Source organism: Mandrillus leucophaeus, unplaced genomic scaffold (genome assembly GCF_000951045.1).
Source record: "Mandrillus leucophaeus isolate KB7577 unplaced genomic scaffold, Mleu.le_1.0 Scaffold722, whole genome shotgun sequence".
Lineage (NCBI taxonomy): Eukaryota > Metazoa > Chordata > Mammalia > Primates > Cercopithecidae > Mandrillus > Mandrillus leucophaeus.
This window is the reverse complement of record NW_012107831.1, coordinates 860,513-885,525: the sequence shown is the minus strand read 5'-3', so window position 1 is coordinate 885,525 and position 25,013 is coordinate 860,513. Positions and strand designations below refer to the sequence as shown.

Genomic DNA, 25,013 nt, shown 5'->3' with positions numbered 1-25,013 from the left:
CTAGATTCCTGCAGTGGTCACTGCCTGGGCCTCACACTGGGCCCTTGATCATATTCTATCTTGATTGTCAACACTCTTGTGTTGGAATATCTTTCCCTTCAACTAGATTATGGGCTCTGGAGGTGGAAACTGCTATTATGTTACCATTGTATCACCATATTGTCTAGTATAATGCTAAGTAAATAAACACTCATGAAGTCCATTCATGAGAATTCCTTAATGTGTGGAAGCAGAGGTAATATTCAACTACCTAACAAACTGCAGTGCATGAGCATCGGCCAGTCATAAAAGATGTAATCAGGCTATGGAGTTGGAGCAGTGTCTTAGAGTTCTTTGCTTTGCTAAGCATAACTCTTTAGCTGCAGGGGCAGTAGATTTGAAGCATCTCGGAAGACAACTTTGTGGGCCTGATGCAGTAATTGTTTACTAACAAATAGGAAAGCATTTCAATATTTAACAGTTAGTACATCTGTAACTGGTACCTACCAGTCTAGTGTGGGAATCATCAAAATCCTTTTAATCTTGAGCTCATAGTGAAGAAATCATGACTTACTAAACTAGCAGAACGTGACCAACTTGGAGGAATGTCCTAAATTCTATGCATATATTATTTCTTTTATTTCAGTCATGCAAGAATTATTTATTGAATATGTGTTATATGATGGAGACCAGGTGGTAGCAGGGTAGTAGGATGAAGAAGTTTGACTGGTTCTTTTTTTTTAGGACGATTATAGTGTAGGATGAAGCCAAACAATACAAAAATTACACAAATAACTTTGTAATTTCAATTGTGATAAATGTTACAAAGAAAAATGAAGAAGCCTCTGAGGTGGATCATTAATTAAATAGTTCTCTGACCTTGAGCATCTATGTACCCCTCCTATGTCATATCCACAAATGACATCTGACAGTAACATCACTCAAAAGGAACGTTGCAGGGATAATTAATGAGAATTTTTAGCAAATAAAATTTACTATATAAATGCCAAATGATTCTTTAAATCTTAGAATGTTTTACGTTAGAGAGCTATATGGTATATTTAGCTTTTTAATGTATTGTTTTCATAGTTTAGTTTCAAAGAAAGAAAAGTCAGCCTCTCAATTAAAATGTGAATTTGAATTGGTAAACTTGAGGGATATGTTGAAATAAAATTGTTTATGAAAAATTATACTTACATGTTATCTCAGTTGAAGAGTTTATTTCCAAATTTCCAGAGTTATTCAGCATTTGTTGTAAAACAGACTCAATTCTGCTTTTCATTGATGCTCCATTGTTATTTCTAGTGAATCGAAATTTCATGACAACATCCGCTCTCACACCACTACCATCTTGACTGTAAATCATAAAGATATTTTAAAAAACAAATAACATGACACTTTTTCACCATCCTGTTTATAAACTCTTCTTGATTAAACTTTTAAAGAATTCATTTGTGGAATTTAACTTTAGATAGATCTCTGTAACAGTGTTTGCATACATAATACTATATCACGATGCTATCTTACAAATTTGATTTCAATGCACAGAACATTGTACTCACGATAGGAGAGCTGATTTTGAAGTTATAATGCCAGAATTTTACAGTGTAACTTTGGGTAAGTTATGTAAGTTTCTTGATCTTTCTATATCTAAGTCTCTTCACATGTAAAATGGGTTGTGAAGATAAGATGAATCACTATATGTAAAACTTCAAAGAAGAGTCAATAATATACAGTAAGTGTACTATAAATATTAGCTATTCTTAGACTTCTCCAATGTTATTAAAAATAATCTCCTTAAACAAATTCATAAAGTGATGAGATTCTAAATTTGTGTGAGAGACTCAACTTAATTTCTTGGTACCTGGACCATTCATCTGGCTACAAAAGCAAATTTTAACTTTTGTCATATATTAAGATTTCATCAATCATTTTAATTAATGATAAATATTCCTCACAATAAACCTTGGTGACTTGATTAAATATTCTGATTATCTAAAGCCTCAGTAATTTCTATTTTCTTCCATGAAAATTACCTCATAAACCAGTTTCTCTACCTAACATTGGCTATCTTCTTTTCTGAAAAAGTACATTAAAGATATTTGGCTTTGAGGCCCTCATATTCTCTCTTGGCTTCCTCCTCTCACCTCAATGACCAACTGTAACTTAATATTCATTCCAGATACTAATTTAATATTTATTTTAAAAAATGTTAGATAAATAACTGCTTGTGCTAGGCACTATTCTAAGCTTCAGAAATTAGCTGTGACCAAGATTCACAGTTGCCATATGGGTCTTGCAGTTTAGATGTAGAAACAGGCACTGAACAAATAATTACCACTGCCATGTCTAGCAACATGGAAGCCTAAATAATTTTAGAAAACACTTTCTGTATAACACAAATAGAAACAATAGATAATATATAATAAATTCCATTTCAAGTGTAAAACTGGGCTCATAGAAAAGTAAGGAAAATCCTGGAAGACCAAAAATAAAGAAGAATATGAATAGTATGTGGTAAGACTAGAATATTCCACAGGCTTATGTTTAGCATTTACATAGAAGCTGGAGATGGGACCTTGGGCTAGTGCAAAATAGGAAGTTGAACTTGAGGTTTTAGAATAAGGCCAGGAGTCTCGAACTAAACCCCCAATAACGGCATGAACTAGAATGAAAAAATATGCTCATCATCTCATAAAAAAATAAATTTATCTGTTTCCAAGATCCAGCTTTAAATTAAGAAAAAAAAAAAAGAAATATCACCTGAAAATTCGTAATTATGGGCCTGGCTGCATGATGTCTGAATCTTCCTTAATACTACCTGAATACTCCCAAAACCTTTAAACTAAGAAATTAACAACAACAACAAAATCCATGTGCTGCTGATTCCTCTAGAATGTCTGACAGATGTAACTGCTCTGGAGGTAGATGTGTTAAGTCTAGGTTGTACAGGGTCCCAAGTGAGATTAAATTTAAGCATACAATTTCAATGGTAAACAACACATCATGAGGAGTGTATTAATATTTTCTCACGGAGCTATAAAGAACTGCCCAAGACTGGGTAATTTATAAAGAAAAGAGGTCCCCATGGCTGGGGAGACCTAAGGAAATTTACAATCATTGCAGAAGGAGAAGCAAACCCATCTTTCTTACATGGTGACAGGAAAGAGAAGAACAGAACAAAGGGGAGAAAAGTCCCTACAATCTAATCACCTCCCACAAAGTCCCTCCCACGACATGTGGGTATTATGGGAACCAGAGTTCAAGATGAGATTTTAGTGGGGGCACAGCCAAACCATACCAAGGTGGAATCAAAATAACAAAAATATTATCCTCAAAAACTTCACACAATAGAATCAACAGACAAGTGATTATATTTGGAGTGACAAATGACATAAAAGAGGGAATCATAAAAATGAGATTAAGTAGAAAACATTATTTTTAAAAGGTCACCTAGTATCTGATAACACAACAGAGTGACTATGGTCAATAATAATTTTATTATACATTTAAAAATAACTAAGAATATATTTGGATTGTTTGTAACACAAAGGATAAATCTTGAGGGGATGGATACCCCATTTTACATAATGTGATTATTATGCATTGTTTGCTTATATCAAAACATCTCATGTACCACATAAATACATACAACTACTAGGTACCCACAAAAATTAAAATAAGAAATGTTTTTAAAAGACCAGGCAGATTCTCAAAAGAAACAAATAGACCTTTCAGATAGAAAATCATACTCATTGAAATTGGAAACACAATAAATGGGTTACACAGAATACAAGTCAAAGTTGAAGAGAAATTCGTTATCTAAAAGAGATAAAGAAATTACACAGAATCTACCATAGATAAAAGATAAAATAGAGGTTGAGAGACATGATAAAGTTCCATGTAAACCAATGCTAAAAAAGAGCCCAGAAAAAAAACAAAGAAGCAGTCAAACTGGAAGAGATCATGAGAATTATCCACGTGATGGTACCAAGTAGATGGCTGCATATATTCATGTCTAGAGACAAAAGAGGACTTGCCTAGAGATATAGCTTTGAGAGCACTCAGCATATGGGTGGCAGTGAAGGTCAATGAAAAGAGAGAGTGTGACCTGAGAAGATGAGAGGCCTAGAGCACAGCCTGAAGTTCAGCAACATATGAGGAATATACAAAGAAGTAAGACCTCGTAAAGGAAACCAAGAAGGAATAGCTAGGGAGATAAGGGGAAAATCAGGGTGTACAAGGCCATACAAACCAAGTGATAGTCCTATTTCAAGGAGTGACAGACCAACAGGACGAAATACTGTTGAGAGGTCCAAGAATAGGACTGATGTGGTTTCTTTGGATTTTGTTATTTGGATGTCATTGTTGAATTGGCAAGAGCAGTTTATATTTTGTGATGGTATTGAAGCCATGTTGCAGAGGATTGAGTGATAAGTGGGAAGTGACCGAAAAGAGAGAAAATGCAGAAGGCTCATGTAGTCCTACAGGTTTTCAGGGTTACTTACTTTTGAGCATTAGTGGCTGATACAGATACTGACAAGAAAGTACTAAGTGAACGTGCACTGAATTGACTGAGAGGTGTTTTGGAAAATTTCCTTCTCATGGACTCTTCTTACCCCTTTAACTCCTCATCAAAACTTGCCTGACCAGACATGTGTGCTCCAGATACTTACTAGGTGATTCTCCAGAGAGTAAGAATTAATTTTCTTGTGATGCTAGTATTTGAGAAAGAATTGGTATAATTCCTCTTCTGCCAAAGAACTATCGCATATTATTTAAAGGCTAGAGCAATGTGGTCATTTGAGACATTTACAGGAGAGTCAGTAAAGGTGACTATTTCAGTTGGAAAGGCCGGTTTTATCACATCATATTTAACTAAGGCAGGAATGGCAAATAACTAGCATGCATGCTGCTACTCCTCCTATTATTAATTCATGATAAACACGCCTTGGATTTGGCCATAATACCCTTTCATTATAGCACGTCAGGAAGATAAAACCAAAAAGCCACTTCTGATGATGGTCATAGTGTCTTGATCTTGGATGGATACACCCAAACCACAGCACTGTACAACTCCAGGAAGGACTATTGACATAGGCTGCACTGTGAGTGATATCCACTGGAGTTTTACAATAGGATGACTTTGTTACTGTACCTTCACCCCAACTCACTCTCCACCCCTTCTTCCTCTTCCCAATAAGAATAGATGTAATATGGTTACTTACATTAGTAGCTAAATAGATCATATGTTTGGCTTCTTTGGCATTTTTTTTAAGATGACTAAAATACTATTTTCATAATATTGCAACAACTTATCTGAACATGTCATTTACTATTCATTCTGTGACAAAAAGTCAAATATGCCACATTGTATCTATAGTTAAATATTTTTTCTATAGATCCACTCACCTCAGTCTGACAACATGAGCTCTCATAAACTGGTTTCTTAAATTTGATTCTTTGAATGTTCTAGTAATCTGTAGAAAGAAAGAGAGGGGAAACTCTCTGTAATTACAGTTCTTCTCCTTCCTCTCAACCTTGCAACATGAGACATGTTAATGAGGAGTAGAAAACTGAATTTTCACTTTAGTTCAACCCAGTTCCATTGCAAAACACATGGGATTGATTTGGACAGGTTCTGTAACCTTTTGATGCAGTACCTATTCCTTTATCTGCTACACAGAGATGATGCTGGACAGGATGGGTTTTTGCTAGAAATCATTCTAAACACATCAGGTGTTTTACTCAATGAGAGGTTATGTTATATGGCTTGGTGACTGTTCTAAGGGCTTGGGGCAGGAGTCATGCCAGCATGAGGGAAGTCCACTGACACAACTCAAAATGTGTGATCCCAACAATTGCTTTTAATGGATGAAACCTGATTAAACCAGACTAAAATGAGTAGCAATGGAAAACCTGAAGAGAAGGGGAGAAGGAAGCAAAGGGGACTATTTTTTTTTTTTTTTTTTTTTAGCATTAGTTGGTAATATCTTTTTTATTTTTTAGAAATTGAGTCTCATATATTACTCAGGCTGGCCTCTAACTGTTGTGTTTAAGAATCCTCCAGCCTCACAGGAAATGTAGCGGTGAAGAGGGGAAAAGTGGTGATGGTTAATGGGTAGAAAAATATAGTTAGATGAAATAAATAAGATCTCACATTTAATAGCACAACAGGGTGCCTATTCCAAGAGTGGAGTTGGAATGTTCCTAACACAAAGAAAGATAAATGCTTGAGGTGATGGATATCCCAATTACTCTGATGTGATTATTAAACATTATGTGCCTGTATCAGAACATGAACTATCTCTTTGAATCACTACTCGGTCCCAGCAAGGATATTTCTCCTGAGGCCTAACATTCAGATTCACAGTCAACTGGAAGTGCTGTGCCTCATACAGTTCTCCTGAGATGCAGGGTCAGATGTATTGTGGTTTCATTAAGAAGAATGGATTATGCTGGCTTATCCTGTGAGGTGGCACCTAGGTGGATGTAGATATGAAAAGGTGAAGATAAGAAAATTAACTAGCATGGTGGATATTACATTAAGCCAGGATTTGAAGCCGATTCTTCTCAAAATGGTAAAATTTATGCAATGTCGATTACACCACAATATATCTTACTTTTTCAATATTCACTCCTATAGGATGATTGATGTCAGACCAACATGATTCTTAACCAAATGATAACTTTGTTTTTTTTTTTTTTTCCCAGAGAACATTTGAACAATTTTAAGAACAATGAGACTGTGGGTTTTATCAAAGTACTTTATGTTTCTTTTTAAAAAATTCAAGAAATACTAGTAAGTATTAAGAAGAAAACAAAAAGTCAGACCAGGCATGGTTGCTCACATCTGTAATCCCAGCACTTTGGGAGGCTGAGGTGAGTGGATCACTTGAGGTCAGGAGTTCGAGACCAGCCTGGCCAACACGGTGAAACCCTGTCTCTCCTAAAAATACAAAAAAAGTATTAGCCAGATGTGGTGGCAGACACCTATTATCCCAACTGCTCAGGAGGCTGAGGCAGGAGAATCACTTGAACCTGCAGGGCAGAGGTCTCAGTGAGTCAAGATCGTGCCAGTACACTCCAGCCTGGACAACAGAGCAAGACTCTGTTTAAAAACAAGAAAAAAAAGAAGGCGAAAAGTCATTCTAAATTCTATAATCTAAAATTAACCATTGCTGTAATTGGATAAAGTAACTTCCAGTAACCTACTTAGAATCATGAGCTTTAATATGTTGATTAATATGGAATGTTAAAGGAGATATTTTAATAAAAATATTGAACTTTAATTTTACTTGACTTTAATCGAAGTAGAAGAAACTGTTGTAAAGTTGAAGGAATTGTTAAAATTTGGATAAGTGGTTCTTGTAATTATATTTTAATTCATGATTTGGCATTGCACTGGCACAGGCTAGACTGGACCAAAATGTTAAAGATCCCCTTTAACATTTCTGTTATGTGGAAAACATTAAGAGGCAATTTAGTAAGGACTAAGATAATAAGCAACATAAGGAAAGCAAGTTGATTAATTGGTTGATATGCAAATACAAATATAAAAGAAGAGGCCTATGAATAAGATTCCATATTTCACAGAGTGGGTGAAAATGTTACTACTGACACTCATTAGAACTTAACAAATGCCAGGTGACTGAGTTAGGAATAGATACAAACTGCTGGGGCTGGGGGTGGGGGAAGGAAGTCCCAGGGATGCTAAGGCTCCTACAGAGGGAGTTAGCCCCCTGTCAAAAGCTGACGCCCCTGGGAAGCACAGCAGCAGGGGCTCAGTGCCAGCTCTGGTGGGGTGACAGCCCCAGAAGTGAAGGAGGGTTTATGTAGTAAAGGAGTGCACTTGGAGAGGCAAAGCCCCAGGTCTGCATGGTCAGGATCTGCCTCCAAGGGAAGCTGTGCAGTGTCAGTGTGTATGTGCACTTGCGTGTGTGTCTTCATTTGTCTTTAAATCCCAGTCAATCAATCTTATTTTTCAATTCCTTTTGCCATAATGCCTGATATTTTTAGCATTCAGCCTTAAATAACCTAAATCCCAAAGTTTCACCATTTTGTAGTACTTTACAACTTATAGATGACTGCACACACACTCATTTCATTATTTACAGCTCAGTAGATCTCACTGGACCCATGTGGCAGGTGAGAAAAAAGTCTGTGAGCCTTGTAGTGACTTGCCTGGAAGTGAAGGAAATCAAACCAGACCTTTGACTACCTGCCCAGGGCCATTTCTGCTGCCCCAGAGCAAACTTCTGTATACAGACTGAGAGCTTTGGAAATGTACCGAAGCGGGAGCTGGTGCTGTCCTGTCATTGACTTACTTCCCTGCTACTGTATGTGTCTGGGAGGACGCACTGGTTTTAATGGAGATCTACTGCAGCCATTCCGTTCCCTCTGCACAGTCACTTAGGTGACGGGTCCAGAGTCACGGATTCAAGAGAAGTGCCGTCAATAAACCTACATTACTTAAACCAACAAGTGGTTCAGAAAATACACTCCCAAACAACTGGGTATCCAGATCTCTAGGCATAATAAATCTCACCCGTCTCCCAATTCCGGACTGCACTTGTGTGTAAAGGCAGGCAATTGCTGAGAGATAGCTTTGCAGATAGATGGTAGAACAAAAAGTATCAAAAGATCTCAACTCCCTGGAGCCACTGGTGCTTTGCTGTTCTCCACTGAGGGAGGTGCACCTCCTAGCCTCGCTTGGATGGTAAAACTGAAGCAGTGGGGCTGGGGAGCATGGCTGAGGAGCAGTTCATTAGGGATTGTTCATCTTGTATCTTTATTGCTGGCTCCAGCTTAGATCTACCTCTGAGGTAGTCTAGGCATCCATTCCTTTCCCCATTGAATCACTCTGCTAAGATGTCCACAGTGAACTTTTGTCTCCCTGAACAACCTGTTTTCATTTCGGTTTTCTCTTCCAGCCAATGGCACCATTATCTACCCAAGTTAGACATTTCTGTGTCAGTGCTAACCTGCCACTTCTCATCCTGTCTTCTAATCCATTGCCAAGTTCTGTGGATCTTACCTTAAGCCCATCCTTTCCTCTCTATTCCCTGGCAGCATTCCTGGCACCTGGTGTGCCTCTGGTTTGGCCCTTGTAGGGGCTGCACTACTGCACTACCACCCACCTTGGGACTGAGGTTACACAAAGGGGGTGGGGCAACTCACACCCAATGGTGAAGGATGGTTGCTAAGGGCCCATTTCTACCCCCTGCCTCTGGCTCCCTTAGTCTTCTGTGCCAACAGTACTGTAGTTTGACTCTGCCTCTGCCCAATGCTGCTTCCTACTCTTCCTGAAGGTGTTGGTTGAGAGCACTCCAGAGACACTCTCTGCACGCAGGTCTTAGAGTCTGCTTCCCTGGGAACCTAACCTATGATACTTGGTGCCTGGATAGCCCTAGGAAGCAAACTCTAAAACATAGTTAGAGTTGGAAACTCTCCTGCCGGTTTCCATAGAGGACCCTGTCATTGGTGGGAGATGAGCGCTGAAAGCTTTGAGCGGGGCTCCGAGGAACAAAGGGACCAGGCTGCACCGGCAGCCTTGTTAAAACACAGATTTCTAGGCCCCAATGTCAGAATTTCTGATTTGGTAGGTCTTGGTGAGCCCAAGAGTTTGCATTTCTAACAAGTTTCTAGGTGATGCTAGAGAGACCATATTTTGAAAACCACTGAGCTAATCTCCAGTGAGAACCATCACAGCTGGAGGACTGAATCATAAGCTTATTTAACACATTTTTTTTTCTCTAGAAGCAAGCATCATTGAAAACCAAGTTATGAGAAGACTGCAGGGTGAGCATAGAATAAAGCAAGGGGAGTTAGATACATCATTTAAATGTTTAATGAGATTAGAATGAACAGTTGAATCAGAATGATTTGGGAAGAGAATCTAGGGCAAGAACCAGATGTAGGGTTAACATTGGGGGAAATAAGTTCATTATATCAGAAGTGGGAGACTTCTGTTCCTTCAATAAACATTTATTAAGCATCAACCCCACCAAATGTTGTGGATATACAAAAATCAAATGGATGTGGAGCTGTCCTCATGGAACTTAGTCTAACATGGCAGATTAAACAAGTCTACAAATATTTTTAACATAAAATACATAGAGGTATGTGGCATGAGATCCACACAGATATGATTTTGTGGTGACGTGATGTGGAAGGAAGATTAATTATATCCAACCATGGAGATCAGAGGTAATTTCTTATAAAAGATGGCTTTTCAGGTTGGCTATAAGAATAAGTAGGGCACACGATGACTGAAATATGGGCCAAAGCATAGACATAAGAAGTTGCTTAGCTAACAAGTTTGGAATTTATTTTGTAGGCAAGAAGTCTTGAGCTGGAGGTAACATGAAGAAAACAGGCTGTGAGAGATTTGTGTTCAGAAATTAGATTTAAATTAGATTAGAGGGAAAAGAGCCTGCGCACAGTGAGAACAGTTAGAAGTTCATTGCAGTGGTTCAGAAAAGCACCAAGGGATTAAAAGCCTGGATTAAGGAATATTTCAGAAAATGTAGAAATGCTGATAAAATTTTATCTTGAACTCACCAAAGTAACCCTGCCAGGTGACTCAGTTACATGCTAAAATTGTAGAACCATTGAATTACTTTATAGTCTTAGGACATATTTTTGAAAAGGTAAGGGTAAGTGAGTGACACTGAGCCTGGTCAAAGCTAAAGGGCAGCCCCTGGTTTGCGGTGATACGTGAATGTTAAGGGTTCACTGGTGAGGTTTCCTGGCAGGCAGCCAGAGGCCCTCTTCAAGTCAGAGCTCAAGCTTGCTTTGCATATTTCTGTTCAAACTTCCATGTGTATCATTGAACCAAAGTGTAATGTTGTCCAAACTATGTTATTACTGATATGGTAAACCTGTCTTTTAACGCCTCCTGTCTTGTGTCTTTAGTTGAATAAGGAAGAGGGAAGGGGGAAAAATGAAAACAAATTAAAAAGACAATGTCAATGCTTAATTAAACAAATAAAAAACTTTCAGTATTTGAATTCATAAACAAATAAAATGCATATTTAATCATGGCCTTTCTAACACTTTTTACTCATGACAAATATGTGAATAAGAACCAGTATATGAGTAAACTAGCTTGATAAAAGCAGAGAGAAACACATGTTTCACCATACAAGGAAGGAAAATATGTAGAGCACCTAGCAACTGAAAATATATTACAAAACATTAGGTTTATTATCATATTCATTTTATAATGGAATAAAGAGCAGAGACAAACATTAACTTACCAGAGATTCAATTCTTCCACTCAAAGTCCTGTATTCCTGTGTAGCTGGTGAATTTAACTGACTATTATATTCAACATTTAGGAGTTGAAAACTACTCCTGTAAAAGTAAGATTTTTGATCTGGAAAAGAAATAAAAGGGAGGGTCAGTCTTACTTTACTAAGTAGTTACACTTTTAATTTATTCAGGATTATGGGATGTTATATTATAGAATTTCAAAAATTTGCTTTCCTTGAAAGAAAAAGTTCTATGCTTAATATGAGTGTAATTATGATAAAATTATTATCTTTTCTACTTTTAAAAAGATTGGCAAAGCCAGAGTGGTGTAGATGTTTTAAAATCAGAGTGGAATTATTATTTGAGAAATTAAAAATAGTCAGAAATACTACAATTTTTGTTCTTGCTATATTTTAAGGGAAGTTTGTGATGTATTTATTCAGGAAATATTAATGAGTGTTTGTAATATACTATTATTCATGTATCATTACGAAAGAACCCAAAGTAATTGTGAAATTTTAAAAAATTATTTTCAAATAATGTTCTTTATAGAGGAGTTAGTGATTCTCCATTAGCTTTTCTGGAGTAAGCTAGAAGATAAGTCATCTGACAAGATATCTAATCTAGTAATCCAATGTAAATTATTTTCATCAAAAGGCACCTTGCAAAATAAAAAGCTTGACAGACCAATAACAAGTAATAAGATTGAATCAGTAATAAAATGTCTCCTAATAAATAAATGTCCAGGACTGATGGCTTTATTGCTATTCTACCAAACCTTCAAAGAAGAACTGACACCAATTCTCCTCAAACTACTCAAAAACATCAAACAGGAGGGAGTTCTCCCCAAGTCATTCTATGAAGCCAGTATTACTCTGATAGAAAACCAGGCAAGGACACAATAAAAAAAAAATAATACTACAGGCCGGGTGCAGTGGCTCATGCCTGTAATCCCAGCACTTTGGAAGGCCAAGGTGGGTGGATCACGAGGTCAGGAGTTGGAGACCAGCCTGACCAACATGGTGAAACCCTGTCTCTACTAAATATACAAAAATTAACCAGGTGTGGTGGTGGGCATCTGTAATCCCAGCTACTTGGGAGACTGAGGCAGGAGAATTGCTTGAACTCGGGAGGTGGAGGTTAAAGTGAGCCAAGATCAAGCCACTTTGCTCCAGCCTGGGTGACAGAGCAAGACTCCGTCTCAAAAAAAAAAAAAAAAAAAAAAAAAAGCCAAAAAAAAAAAAAAAAAAAAAAAAAAAATACAGGCCAGTATTACTGATAAACGCAGAGGCAAAAATCCTCAACAAAATACTATCAAACTGAATCCAACATCATATCAAAATGACAATATACCACAATCAACTAGGATTTATCCCAGAGATGCAAGAATGGTTCAACGTATGCAAATCAATAAACTTAATACATCACATAAACAGAATGAAGACAAAAAACATATGATCATCTCAATAGACGTTCAATAGATTCAATATCCCGTCATAACAAAAACTCTCAACAAACTAGGCTTAGAAGAGGAATACCTCAACAACATGAAGGCTGACCAACCCACAGCTAACATTTTACCAAATAGGGAAAAGCTGAAAGCCTTTCCTCTAAGAACTGGAACAAGACAAGTATGTCCACTTTCATTACTCCTATTCAACATAGTACTGGAAGTCCTAACCAGAGCAATCAGGTGAGAGAAAGAAAGAAAAAGGCATTCAAATTGGAAAAGAAGTTACATATTCAAATTGTTCTTTTTGCAGATTATATAATTTTATACCCCAAAAACCTAAAGACTCCACCAAAAACTCTTAGATCTGATATATAATTTCAATAAAGTTGCAGGATATAACTCAATATATAAAAATCTGTAGCATTTCTATACACCAACAATGAAATAGCTGATAAACAAATCAAGAAGGTAATTCCATCTTCTACAAGGAAAACTACAAAACACTGATGAAAGAAATGGAAGAGGACACAAACAAATGGAAAGACATTTCTTGCTCATGAATTGAAAGAACTGATACCATTTAAATGACTATACTCTTCAAAGCAATCTATAGATTCAATGCAATCCCTATCAAAATACCAACATCACTTTTCACAGAAATAGAAAAAGCCATCCTAAAATTTGTATGAAACAAAAAAGAGCCCAAATAGTCGAATCGAACCTGAGCAGAAAGAACAAATCTAGAGACATCACACTACCTGACATCAAACTATACTCCAAGGCTATAGTAACCAAAACAGCATGGTATTGGTATAAAAACAGACACATAGACCAATGAAATAGAATAGAAAGCCCAGAAAGAAATTCACATACAGACAACTGAATTTCAACAAAACTGTTAAGAACAAACTATGGGGAAAGCACACTCTATTCAATGAATAGTGCTAGGAAAACTGGATATCCATTTGCAGAAGTATGAAACTGGACCCTTTTCTCTCACTATATACACAAATCAATATAAGATGGATCAAAGACTTAAATGTAAGACCTACAACTATGAGAACTATTAAAAGAAAACCTAGAGGAAACACTTCATGTCTTTAGTCTAGGGAAATAATTTATGACTATGACCTGAAAAGTACAGACAACAAAACCAAAAATAGACAAATGGGAATTAATTAAACAAAAAAGCTTCTGCAGAGCAAAGAAACAACCAACAGAATGGAAAGACAACCTGTTGAATGGGAAAAAAATATTTGCCAACTGTTCATCAGACAAGAGACTAATATCCAGAATATACAAGGACCCAAACAACACAACACTAAAAAAAAAATAAAAATAAAAATTTCATTAAGGAGTGGGCAAAGAACATGAGCGAATATTTCTCAAAATAAGACATACAAATCATCAGCAGGTACATGAAAAAATACTCAACATTGCTAATCATCAGAGAAACACAAATCAAAACCACAATGAGATATCATCTCACCTCAGTTAAGATGACTATTACCAAAATACAAAAATAACAGATACTGGTTAGAATGCAGAGAGAAGAGAATTCTTATACACTGTTGGTGGAAATGAAAATTAGTGCAGCTATTGTGGAAAACGGTATTGAGATTTCTCATAAAACTAAAACAGAACTACCATATGATCCAGCAATCCTACTACTGGATATTTATCCAAAGGAAAAGAAATCACCATGTCAAAGAAATATTTGTACTTGGGTGTTTATCTCAGCACTGTTCACAACAGCCAAGATGTGGAATCAACCTATGTGCCCATCAAGAAATTAATGGATAAAGAAAATATTATATATATACACACACAATAGAATACTATTTGGCCATAAAAAGAATGAAATCTTGTCATTTGCAGCAACATGGATGGAATTGGAGGTCATTGTGTTAAGTGAAATAAGCCAAGCACAGAAAGACAAAATTAGTCAGGCATGGTGGCTCATGCCTGTAATCCTAGTACTTGGGTAGGCAGAACTGGGAAGATCACTTGAAGCCAGGAATCTGAGACCAGCCTGGGCAACAAAGTGAGACCCCATCTCTACAACTAAAAAAAGAATAAAAAAGAAAGACAAATATGTTCTAACTCATATGTGGGAGCTTAAAAAGTTGATCTCATCAAGGTAGAGAGTAGAATGACAGATACTAGAGACTGGAAAGGGTGGAGCATTGTAAAGGGGATTGAAGAGAGGTTGGCTAACAGGTATAAACATATAGTTAGATAAATGGTGTAAGTTTTATAGTTTAATAGCAGAGCAGAGTGACAACAGTTAACAACAATATATTATGTATTTCAAAGTAGCTGGAAAAGAGGACTTGAGCTGTTCCAACACATAGAAATGATAAATACTCAAAGTGCTGTATACCTCAAATACCCGGGCTTGATCATTATACATTCTATGTATGTAACAAAATATCCCATGTATCCCATAAATACGTAAGATGTTATGTATCATTAAAACAACAAAAACAACAACAATAATGACAGGGGTCTTCCAGAGGACCTTTTCAGTTGTGTGAAAGAGACAAAAGTCTCTAAAACATATCTGTACACAACTCATAAACATTATGAAGATGTACATAACCTAATGGAATCTGTCTCAGAACAAAAATCTCTGCTTTCCTTTGATCATTCATATGCATTACTTATGCAAACAAACACCTTGGTAAGGGGCAAAAGTTGGAGATACTGGGGGAATGGTGGTTGTTTGTAGTGGAAGATCAAGTCATTTAGGGGCCATAAGTGATCATTGGAACACAGTTTGCAGATGACTTACCAAAGGGCTTACTCTTTAGGCATGACAATGCCGTGTCATTACGAGTGAAAATTCATTAATTTAATCCGAAACTCCATGTCTCTTTTTTCTACCTCTGTAGTTCACCTTAGGTATAGGTGACTCCAGGTGATTTGATAGCAAAATGCAGTCAAAAGCAAAATTTAGCCACAACCTTTACATTTGATTGGCTGAAATGATTGAGTATCATTATCGGTATTTCTAATGTTGGTAATTGTATTACACCATTGGAAGTATTTCAACCTTTGCATAGTTAAGCATTTTTACCTGTTTACAATTGGACATACTATAAGTTATATTCTTTCTCTTTTTCTCTTAACACTCACACATACCCATGTACACACCTGCACACCCACACACATGATTTAAGTGATTTAATAGAATTATATTTGAAATAAAAATAACCTGAAAGTGTATTTTAAGTGAAAAAAAGATTCTAATATATGATATTATTTAGTAAAATTTGACACATTTTACATATCTATGTTAAAGCATCTGAAAGAGCCTTCACAGAGATTTTTACAGAAAGTTGTTTATGAATGAGCATGGTATGTGTATGCTTTACATTATTTTTTCTTGTCCATGTTGTCTATTGTTTTAGTGATATAATAAAAAATTAAACAAAATAAAAGAGACAAATAACTAAAGAACATGATGTTTTAAAAAGTTTGACTTTACCCCTTTTTATTTCTCAACTGAAAATGTATCTCCTGACCAACCTAACTGTTAGGCCTGTAAGACACTGTTTTCAGAAGACAGAGCATTATTTGTTAATAAGAATGGACAAATACTTAGGTACATCCAAATTTTAGTGTTGAAACTTAGGGTTCTTTGCAATATTTCACTTTTGTGATTTTATCAGGTTATCAATGAAGGAAATCATAGTATTAATGAAAAACAAAATGAGTAAATGTTAGCATCAGAAAATTATTGAGGTTTTTTTTTCCTTTGGATAGAATAATTCTTTTTTGAGTAACAATGTTTGGTATACTCAAAAGGTATGTTTGGGGCACTAAAAATGGCCAAAATAGGAAAGAGAAAAAATACCGATTGAGGAAAAATACAGATATGAATCTATATTTGGGGAAGAACTATAAGTAAGATATATAATCACATTATATTAAGAAATAAAAGCCATAATAAAAGAAAGAATGCCAAACTTTAAATCTGAAATCGTACGTCACTATTAAATCTAAAGAGTAATAATGCTCTGGTACTTACCAAAAGCTAAAAAGTAAACAAGTAGAGCTATGGTCACTGCCAGGATCACTACCCCTGCGACGACAATGAAACATACGACATATGGATTCAGAAATCTTGAAGTCGATGGTACACGTGCTGGCCTTACGAGAGAGAGAGAGATCAAAGAAAGTCATTCATTTCACTGATTTCAGCCATCATTTTAGTGCTCACGATTGTCTTCTGTCTTTCACGATCTCCTATCTGGCACATGACTCTAGCCATAGAAACATATTCCTAGAAATGAAACTGAACTTAACAGGGTTGTCCTTAATGGTTTTTTTTTTCAAGCTTTTTTTTTTTCCCCAGCACAAAATGATTGAAGTTCAATTAGTCTGACGGAAGAAGGAAGTCTGACTTATGGTTTGGAATTACTTTCCCTTCTGCCAATTGATAACGTTTCCAAGAATAACAACAAATCATTCTCTGTTCTACTGCAATGTCTTCCAAACTTCAATGCTGGACACTACGGTAGTAATCATCCTTGCTTGGGCACCATCCCCAGGGCTGTACTGAAGAGAGATCATTTGAGTGGGAAGAAGTGTTGAGGAAGATGAAGCAGGGGTGGGGCAGTAAGGGGGTCAGGACAGTAGCATTTCTCATTGCAAGATTCCCCATATTATTAAAAATTGGCAGAGGCATAGAGAATCAGGGAGAATAGCAAGCACCTGAAATGAATTAAAACTGCTCCAACAGCCAATGATTTATTTGATTTATCATATTTTCTCCATGAATTTGTACTAATATATAGTCACACACACTCACACTGGGAAAGTCACCAGAGGAGCTGGGTGTGAATTCCAGTTTTACCCTTTGTTTGCTTGGAGGTCATATTGTCATTTATCTGAGATTTTCTTTATCTGAAAAATAGGAATAATAATACTTACCAAAAAAGGTTGTTTTGAAGATTAAGTGGGGTCATGTTATGTGTTATAAAGTATATATTTCTAGTTCAGTAGGTTATCCAACTTGGCTGTGAACACCTTGAAGGTAAAGATACTATTCATGCCTATGCTTAACATAGGCAAAGTGTTTAACACTTTGCAGAATGCTTGGGTTATACAGGTGTTTTGTAAATACTTATGGTATTTATAAATATTTATTGCCTATGTTAATTCTTGACATATTTCAGATTTAAAAGCCTCAATAGAGCTGAGAAGCAGTTATATTTAGGCATATTCTAATTTTTATATTTTTCTATTTTGTTTTGTCAACATTCTGGTACAAGTGAGAAGGTTACATTCTGAGGGTCAGTGCTGTGGGACACATTTCACTGCAGTGTCGTCTGGTATTGTTTGGGCTCTACCCAACTCACAGGCCTATAAAAGGGCACCTCTTGATATTTTGTATTGTGTCACTTGCACATTGTACGCTGTGGCACTGGAACTAGTAACATTTCAGAAGATTGTTGGAAGCAGACATAGATTTGCCAGTTTTCCATTTTGTTGAATAAACACAGAACACTTTATAAAAATTGATCCTGCTCAAGCATGATCACTTTTAAAAAGAGCATTTAAATATATAACATACGAAGAAAATAACCTCAGAACAATTTATTAAATGCTATAACTTTATGATGTCTTTTTGCTATATTTGTCTTATTTGTTCATTTTGCTATACTAATGAAAACTGGCTTTCACTGACATGGGTTGAGAGTCCAGTGTTCAGCAACCACTATTGTAGTAATTTTCTGGTTGAAAACTGTCACTTTGACATTTGTTTACTATTTGAGTTTCAGTTTACCCATTTGTTACCTCCTGGGGTTATTGTGCCTGTTACATGCAATCACAAACGCATAGTGTTTGGTATTTGTGATTTCAGTAATTAATAGTGGCTGCTGAGTAGGGAAAGAGTCAAAAAGGGACAGAGTTGGAGGCAAATGTAACTCCAAAGGCTAAACAAATCTCGAATTGTTCCTTTCTGCAACAATTAGGGATTGATTATGTTTCCAGAGATGAGCTGATATGTCAGGATCTGCAAGCTTGGAGTGAGAAGAACTGTAAACAGGGATTAAGATGGAGGCTAAAATCTCCAAAAAATGAAATCAAAAGACTAGAGTCAATATATGCTTTAACTTGGATGAGCCTCCCACAGGGATGACATTACAGCCAATTTTGCTTTCAGTTCATGAAAAACGTCTTGAACTCAATAACTGAAAAGCGCCATGAGACATATGATTCAACAAAGGGTGTGGAGCCGAAATTACCTTACTTTCACAAGCCATAACTAATTACATAAGAATGAATTGTTCCGCCCTGTAGAAACAACTGAAGAAATAGCATGTTTCAACTTTCAATAGCGTGTTCAACTTATAGTTGAACCTCTGAACGTTGCTAACACAAACTAAATTGTGCACAGTATTTACTCTATGTTTGTAAATACTGAATTTGTTTGTAAATACTGAATATGTTTGTAAATACTGAATTTTAATTCATAATGCAATGGAAATATGTGAAACAAAATATTTTGCTTTTAAAGCAGGGTCTTGATCAGAGAGATTTTTAGTGCTTGCATTTAAACAGCAAAGCAGATATTCATTTGTGACCCATTTACCCAGTTTCCCTCTCACTCTTTCTCTTTTATATTGACTTGAAAAAAATTGCATGCGGGTGGAAAATTTATCTTTTCATACTTTATTGTGAAAGTCTATCTGTCAGGCATTGTACATCTACATTGTCAGTCTTCACGATCTTTTCGTAGCCTTATAAATTCTGTATTATGATTGCATTGTAAACATAGGAAAGGTGAGGCTCAGAGAGTGAATAACTTATGTTTATTCAGGAGTGACAGAGCTGGAAACAGAAACCAGGTAAATTTGAATAAAGAGGCATGAACTTCCGCTCACATACACTTCGTCCCTAAGTACATTGCTTCACATTACAGAGAATGGAAAAGCTTTGGGTTTCATGTCTCTCCTGACCTCACTTGGGGGGAAGCAAAGGGAATCACCATCTATTAATAATAATATTTCTCAAGATAGATCTTGAGCCCAGACCTCTCTCTTTGAGCTGCACATCATCATTTCCAATTACTAATTGAACGTGTTATGGGTGCTTTACAACCACCTTAAATAGAAAAGTTCAAAACTGAACTTGATATTTTTTCTCCCATTGGACTGTAGTGTTTGAGGATATGCCCAGGGTTGTATTAAAGAATTTTTCTACAAGACATTTTTTCCAATTAAAACACGATCATTTCTTAATTTTTTTGAAATTTCCTTTGTTCTAATATCAGCCATGTCTTTCAAATGAAGGAACTGAGATATGAAAGATTTATTTAATTGATTTTAAACTTCTAAGCACAGTGTTTAATTCCTACATCATAAAGCACTTCTAAGGGGATGGGAAAGACTAGAGGTAGGAGATGTGGATTCAAGTACTCTGTCAAATATAAGCTATGTGATCTCACATTAATCATAATTATTTTAAGCTTCAGATTTCAAAAAAATTTAAATGATAAAGACAATACCTTCCTCATAATTTGATTTTTTAAAAAATCAAATAAAACAGTGTATATACCAATGGTTTGTAAACTGGAATTTAAGGTATTATTATAGAGGCAACTGAAGTATAACAACAAGATTCCTAGAACTGAAGATTTTTCTGCCAGTAACTGTTGTGTGAGCTTGGATGAGTCCTTTTAATATTGCGGAATCTTAGTTCCCCTGTGACATGTTGGTAATAACAACAGTTTTTGTACAGTATATTTTGTGAGAATTAGAGCAGATGACATGCATGCTGTATAAATTATAAAGGGCTAAATAACCATAAAAAACTTTTGAGAAAAATAAATTTTTAATTGATTAATTTATTACTATATATTTTAGCTTATACTATCAAGAGAAAAAAACGCATTTATTTAAAATATTCAGTATTACCTGTTTACTGATTTACCTATTTCACTTTTTCTCCGCACTTTTTATCTTGCTCTATATCGTTCTTATTACACAGGTAACTTTATAGTAAAGAAGAGGAATGTGTCAACACTTACCTTCATTGAGGTACTTTTGGAGTAGGAGAGTCAATACTAGTTTTCTACTCTTCTGGAGTAATTAATTTATTAACTCTCTAGACTGGCTGTGCAAGAAATGCTCAAAGGAATTCTAAACATGGGAATGAAAGGTCGGTACTCACCTATCATAAAAATACATGAAAGTATAAAACTCACTTGTCTTATAAAACAATTAAAGAAATGAGAAATAGAAAGAAACAAAATGGCAATATGACAGAACTCCACCAAACCATGGGTCTTATGAAACAATTACAGAAATGACAGAGAAAGAAATAAAATGGCTGCATGACAGAACTCCATCAACTATATGCTGCTTACAAAAAACTTACTTTACTGATAAAGGCACTAATAGACTAAAGGTAAAGGTATAGAAAAAATATATTCCACACAAATGAAAACCAAAAGAGAGTAGAAGTAGCTATATTTATATCAGATAAAACAGAGTTTAAATCAACAATAGTAAAAAAAAAAAAAAAGACAAAGAAAGTTATATAATGATAACAGAATCGACTCAACAAGAAGATATAACAATCCTAAATATATATATATCCAACAGTAGAGCACCAATATGCATAAAACAAATATTACCACACTTAAGAAAAGAGATAGGAATACAATAACGATGGAGAACTTCAACACCCCCTCTGACGGTACTAGACAGATCATCAAGACAGAAAATCAACAAAGAAACAATGGACTTAAATTGTATTTAGACCAAATGGACCTAATAGACATTTACAGGAAATTCTGCCTAACTATCACAGAATATATATTCTCATCAGTACATGGAACATTCTCCAAGATAGATCATATATTAAGTCACAAAACAAGTCTGAAGAAACTTTAAGAAATCATCGTATCAAGTATCTTCTCAAATTACAATGGTCTAAAACTAGAAATCAATACCGGGAGGAACTCTTAAAACTATAAAAAAACATGAAACAAAAAAACGAACAACAAGAAAAAAAAAAAAAAAAAAAAAACCAACATGCTCCTGAATGATCTCTGGGTCAGTAACAAAATAGAGAGGGAATTAAAAAAAATTTGAAATGAATGAAAATGGGGACAAAATATACTAAACCCTCTAAAATATAGTAAAAACAGTGTTAAGAAGGAATTTTATAGCATTAAATGCCAATGTCAAAAAAATTAAAAGATCACATATTAACAGCCTAATGATGCACCTTAAGGAACTAGAAAAACAAGAACAAACCAAACTCTAAACTAGCAGAAAAAAATAAAAAACAATGATTAGAGTAGAACTAAATAAAATTTAGACCCCCAAATTACAAAGGATCAATGAAATAAAAAGTTGGTTACTTGAAAAGATAAAAAAAATTGATAGACCACTACCTAGACTAGTCAAGAAAAAAAGAGCAGATTCAAATAAACAAAATCAGAAATGAAAAAGGAGACATTACACTGATATCATAGGAATACAAAGACTGTTAGACACTACTATGAATAATTCTACTCTCAAAAACTAGAAAACCTAGAGCAAATCAATAAATTCCTGGAAACATGTAACCAGGTAGAAATCTACCAAGTTTAATTTACAGATTAAACCAGGCAAAAATAGAAATTCTGACCAGACCAATAATGAGTAGTACAATTGAATAAGAAAAAAAATATCTTTCAACAACAATAAAAATCCCAGGAACAGATGCATTTGCAGCCAAATTCTACCAGATGTATAAAGAAAAACTGATACCAATCCTAATGAAATTGTTCCAAAATATTGAGAGGGAGTAAATATTTCCTAACTCATTCTGTGACTCCAGTATTACTCCGATACCAAAACAAGACAAGGGCACACACACAAAAAGGGAAAATTATAGGCCAACATCCCTGATGAATGCTACATAAAAATCCTCAACAAAATACTAGAAAACTGAATCCAATAGGACATAAAAATGATAATATGCCATGGTCAACTGGGTTTTGTTCCAGGGATGCAAGTATGATTCAACATACACAAATTGATAAGTGTGATTCACCACATAAACAGAATTAGAAACCAAACCATATGATCATCTCAATAGATACAGAAAAAGGTATTTGATAAAATTTAGCATCCCTTCATGATAAAAACCCTTACAAGCTAGGCATAAAGGGAGCATACCTCAAAATAATAAAAACCATATATGATAAACCCACAGCTAACATCATACTGTACAGGGAAAAGTTGAAAGCTTTCCACTAAAGAATTGGAACAAGGCAAAGATGCCCACTTTCATCACGTCATTAAACACATTATTTGAAGTCATAGAAGAGCTATCAGGCAAGAGAAATAAATAAAAGACATCCAACTTGGAAAAGAAGAAGTCAAATTATCTCTGCTGACAATATGATCTTATACCTAGAAAATTCTTAAAAGTCCTCCAAAAGACTCCTAGATTTGATAAATGAATTCAGGAATGTCTCAGTATACAAAGTCAATGTACAAAACTCAGTAGCGTTTTTATACACCAATAATGGCGAAGCTGATAACCAAATCAATAAGTCAATCCTACTTACAATAGATTAAAAAATAAAATACCTAGGAATGTATTTAACCGAGGAAGTAAAAGATCTCTACAAGGAAAATTACAAAACACTGATAAAAGAAATGGAGATGATACAAACAAATAGTAAACCATCCCATGCTCATGCATCAGAAGAATAAATGTCATTAAAATGACTGTACTTCTCAAAGCAATCTACAAATCCAATTAAATCCCTATCATAATACTAATGTCATTTTTCACAGAATTGGGAAAAAATTCTAAAATTCATATAAAACCAAAACAAAGAGCCAAATAGCCAAAGCGATTCTAAGCAAAAAGAGCAATGCTGGAGGTATCATATGAAGTGAACTTCAAATTATACTACAAAGCTATAGTAACCAAAACAGCATCATACTGGCATAAAAATAGACACATAGATCAATGAAACAGAATAGAGAACCCAGAAATAAAGTCACATACCTACAGCCAACTGACCTTTGACAAAGTTGACAAAAACATACACTAGGGAAAGGACACCCCATTTAATAAATGGTGGTGGTAAACCTGGATTGCTGTATATCAAAGAATAAAATTGGACCTCTATCTCTCACCATATGCAAAAATTAAGTCAAGATGGATTAAAGAGTTAAATTTAAGATCTGAAACTCTTAAACTGCTAGAAGAAAATGTAGGGAAAACTTTTGGACATTAACCTAGGCAAAGAATTTATGACTAAGTCCTCAAAAGCAAATGCAACAAAATAAAAATAGAGAAATGATACTTACTTAAACTAAAAAGCTTCTGCACAGCAAAAGAAATAATCAACAGAGTGAACAGATAACCTGAAAAATGGGAGAAAATATTTGCAAGCTATGCATCTTACAAAAGACTAATGTCTAGAAGGTATAAGGAACTCAAATAACAACAGCAAAATTACACAATAACCCCATTAAAGAGTGGACTGAGGACATGAATAGACATTTCTCAAAAGAGACATACAAATAGCCACAAACACATGAAAAAATGCTCAATATCACTAATCAGAGAATTAAAACCACAATGAGATAACCTGTTACACCCGTCAGAACGGTTATTAGAAAGTCAGGGTATAACAGATGTTGGTGAGGATACAGAGAAAAGGGAACACTTACACACTTCTGGTGGAAAAGTAAATTAGTAAAACCTCTATTATAAACAATATGGAGACTTCTCAAAGAATTAAAAATAGAACTACCATTTGATCCAGCAATCCAACTATTGGGTATCTACCCAAAGGAAAAGAAATTATATCAAAAATTACCAGTACTCATATGTTTATTGCAGCACTATTTATAATAGCAAAGATGTGCATTAAACCTAAGTGTCTATCAACAGATCATTAGAGAAATATACATATACATATATATATATATCAGAATACTACTCAACCATAAAAGGAATAAAATCATGTCTTTTACAGCAATATGGATGGAACTGGAGGCTACTATCTTAAGTGAAACAATTCAGAAACAAAAAATCAAATATTGTGGCACAAGATGGCCGAATAGGAACTGTTCCAGTCTATAGCTCCCAGTGTAAGTGACACAAAAGATGGGTGATTTCTGCATTTCCAACTGAGGTACCCGGCTCATCTTACAGGGGCTTGTCAGACAGTGGGTGCAGGACAGTGGGTGCAGCCCACCGAGCGTGAGCCAAAGCAAGGCGAGGCATGATCTCACCTGGGAAGCGCAAGGGGTCAGGGAAATCCCTTTCCCAGCCAAGGGAAGCTGTGACAGAT

At 35.4% G+C, this 25,013-nt stretch overlaps 1 protein-coding gene across 1 annotated transcript in view; it reads right to left on the bottom strand.

The window, feature by feature from the left end:
* Window positions 1–25,013, bottom strand: part of TMPRSS11D (transmembrane protease, serine 11D) — a 66,042-nt gene that overhangs the window by 16,104 nt on the left and 24,925 nt on the right. Inside the window, exons 2-5 of the mRNA XM_011965390.1 lie at window positions 16,722–16,843; window positions 11,241–11,359; window positions 5,392–5,459; window positions 1,177–1,334 (exon numbers count right to left, since the gene is read on the bottom strand). Of these exons, the coding sequence (XP_011820780.1) occupies window positions 1,177–1,334; window positions 5,392–5,459; window positions 11,241–11,359; window positions 16,722–16,843 (467 nt within the window). The remainder of the gene's footprint in view (window positions 1–1,176; window positions 1,335–5,391; window positions 5,460–11,240; window positions 11,360–16,721; window positions 16,844–25,013) is intronic.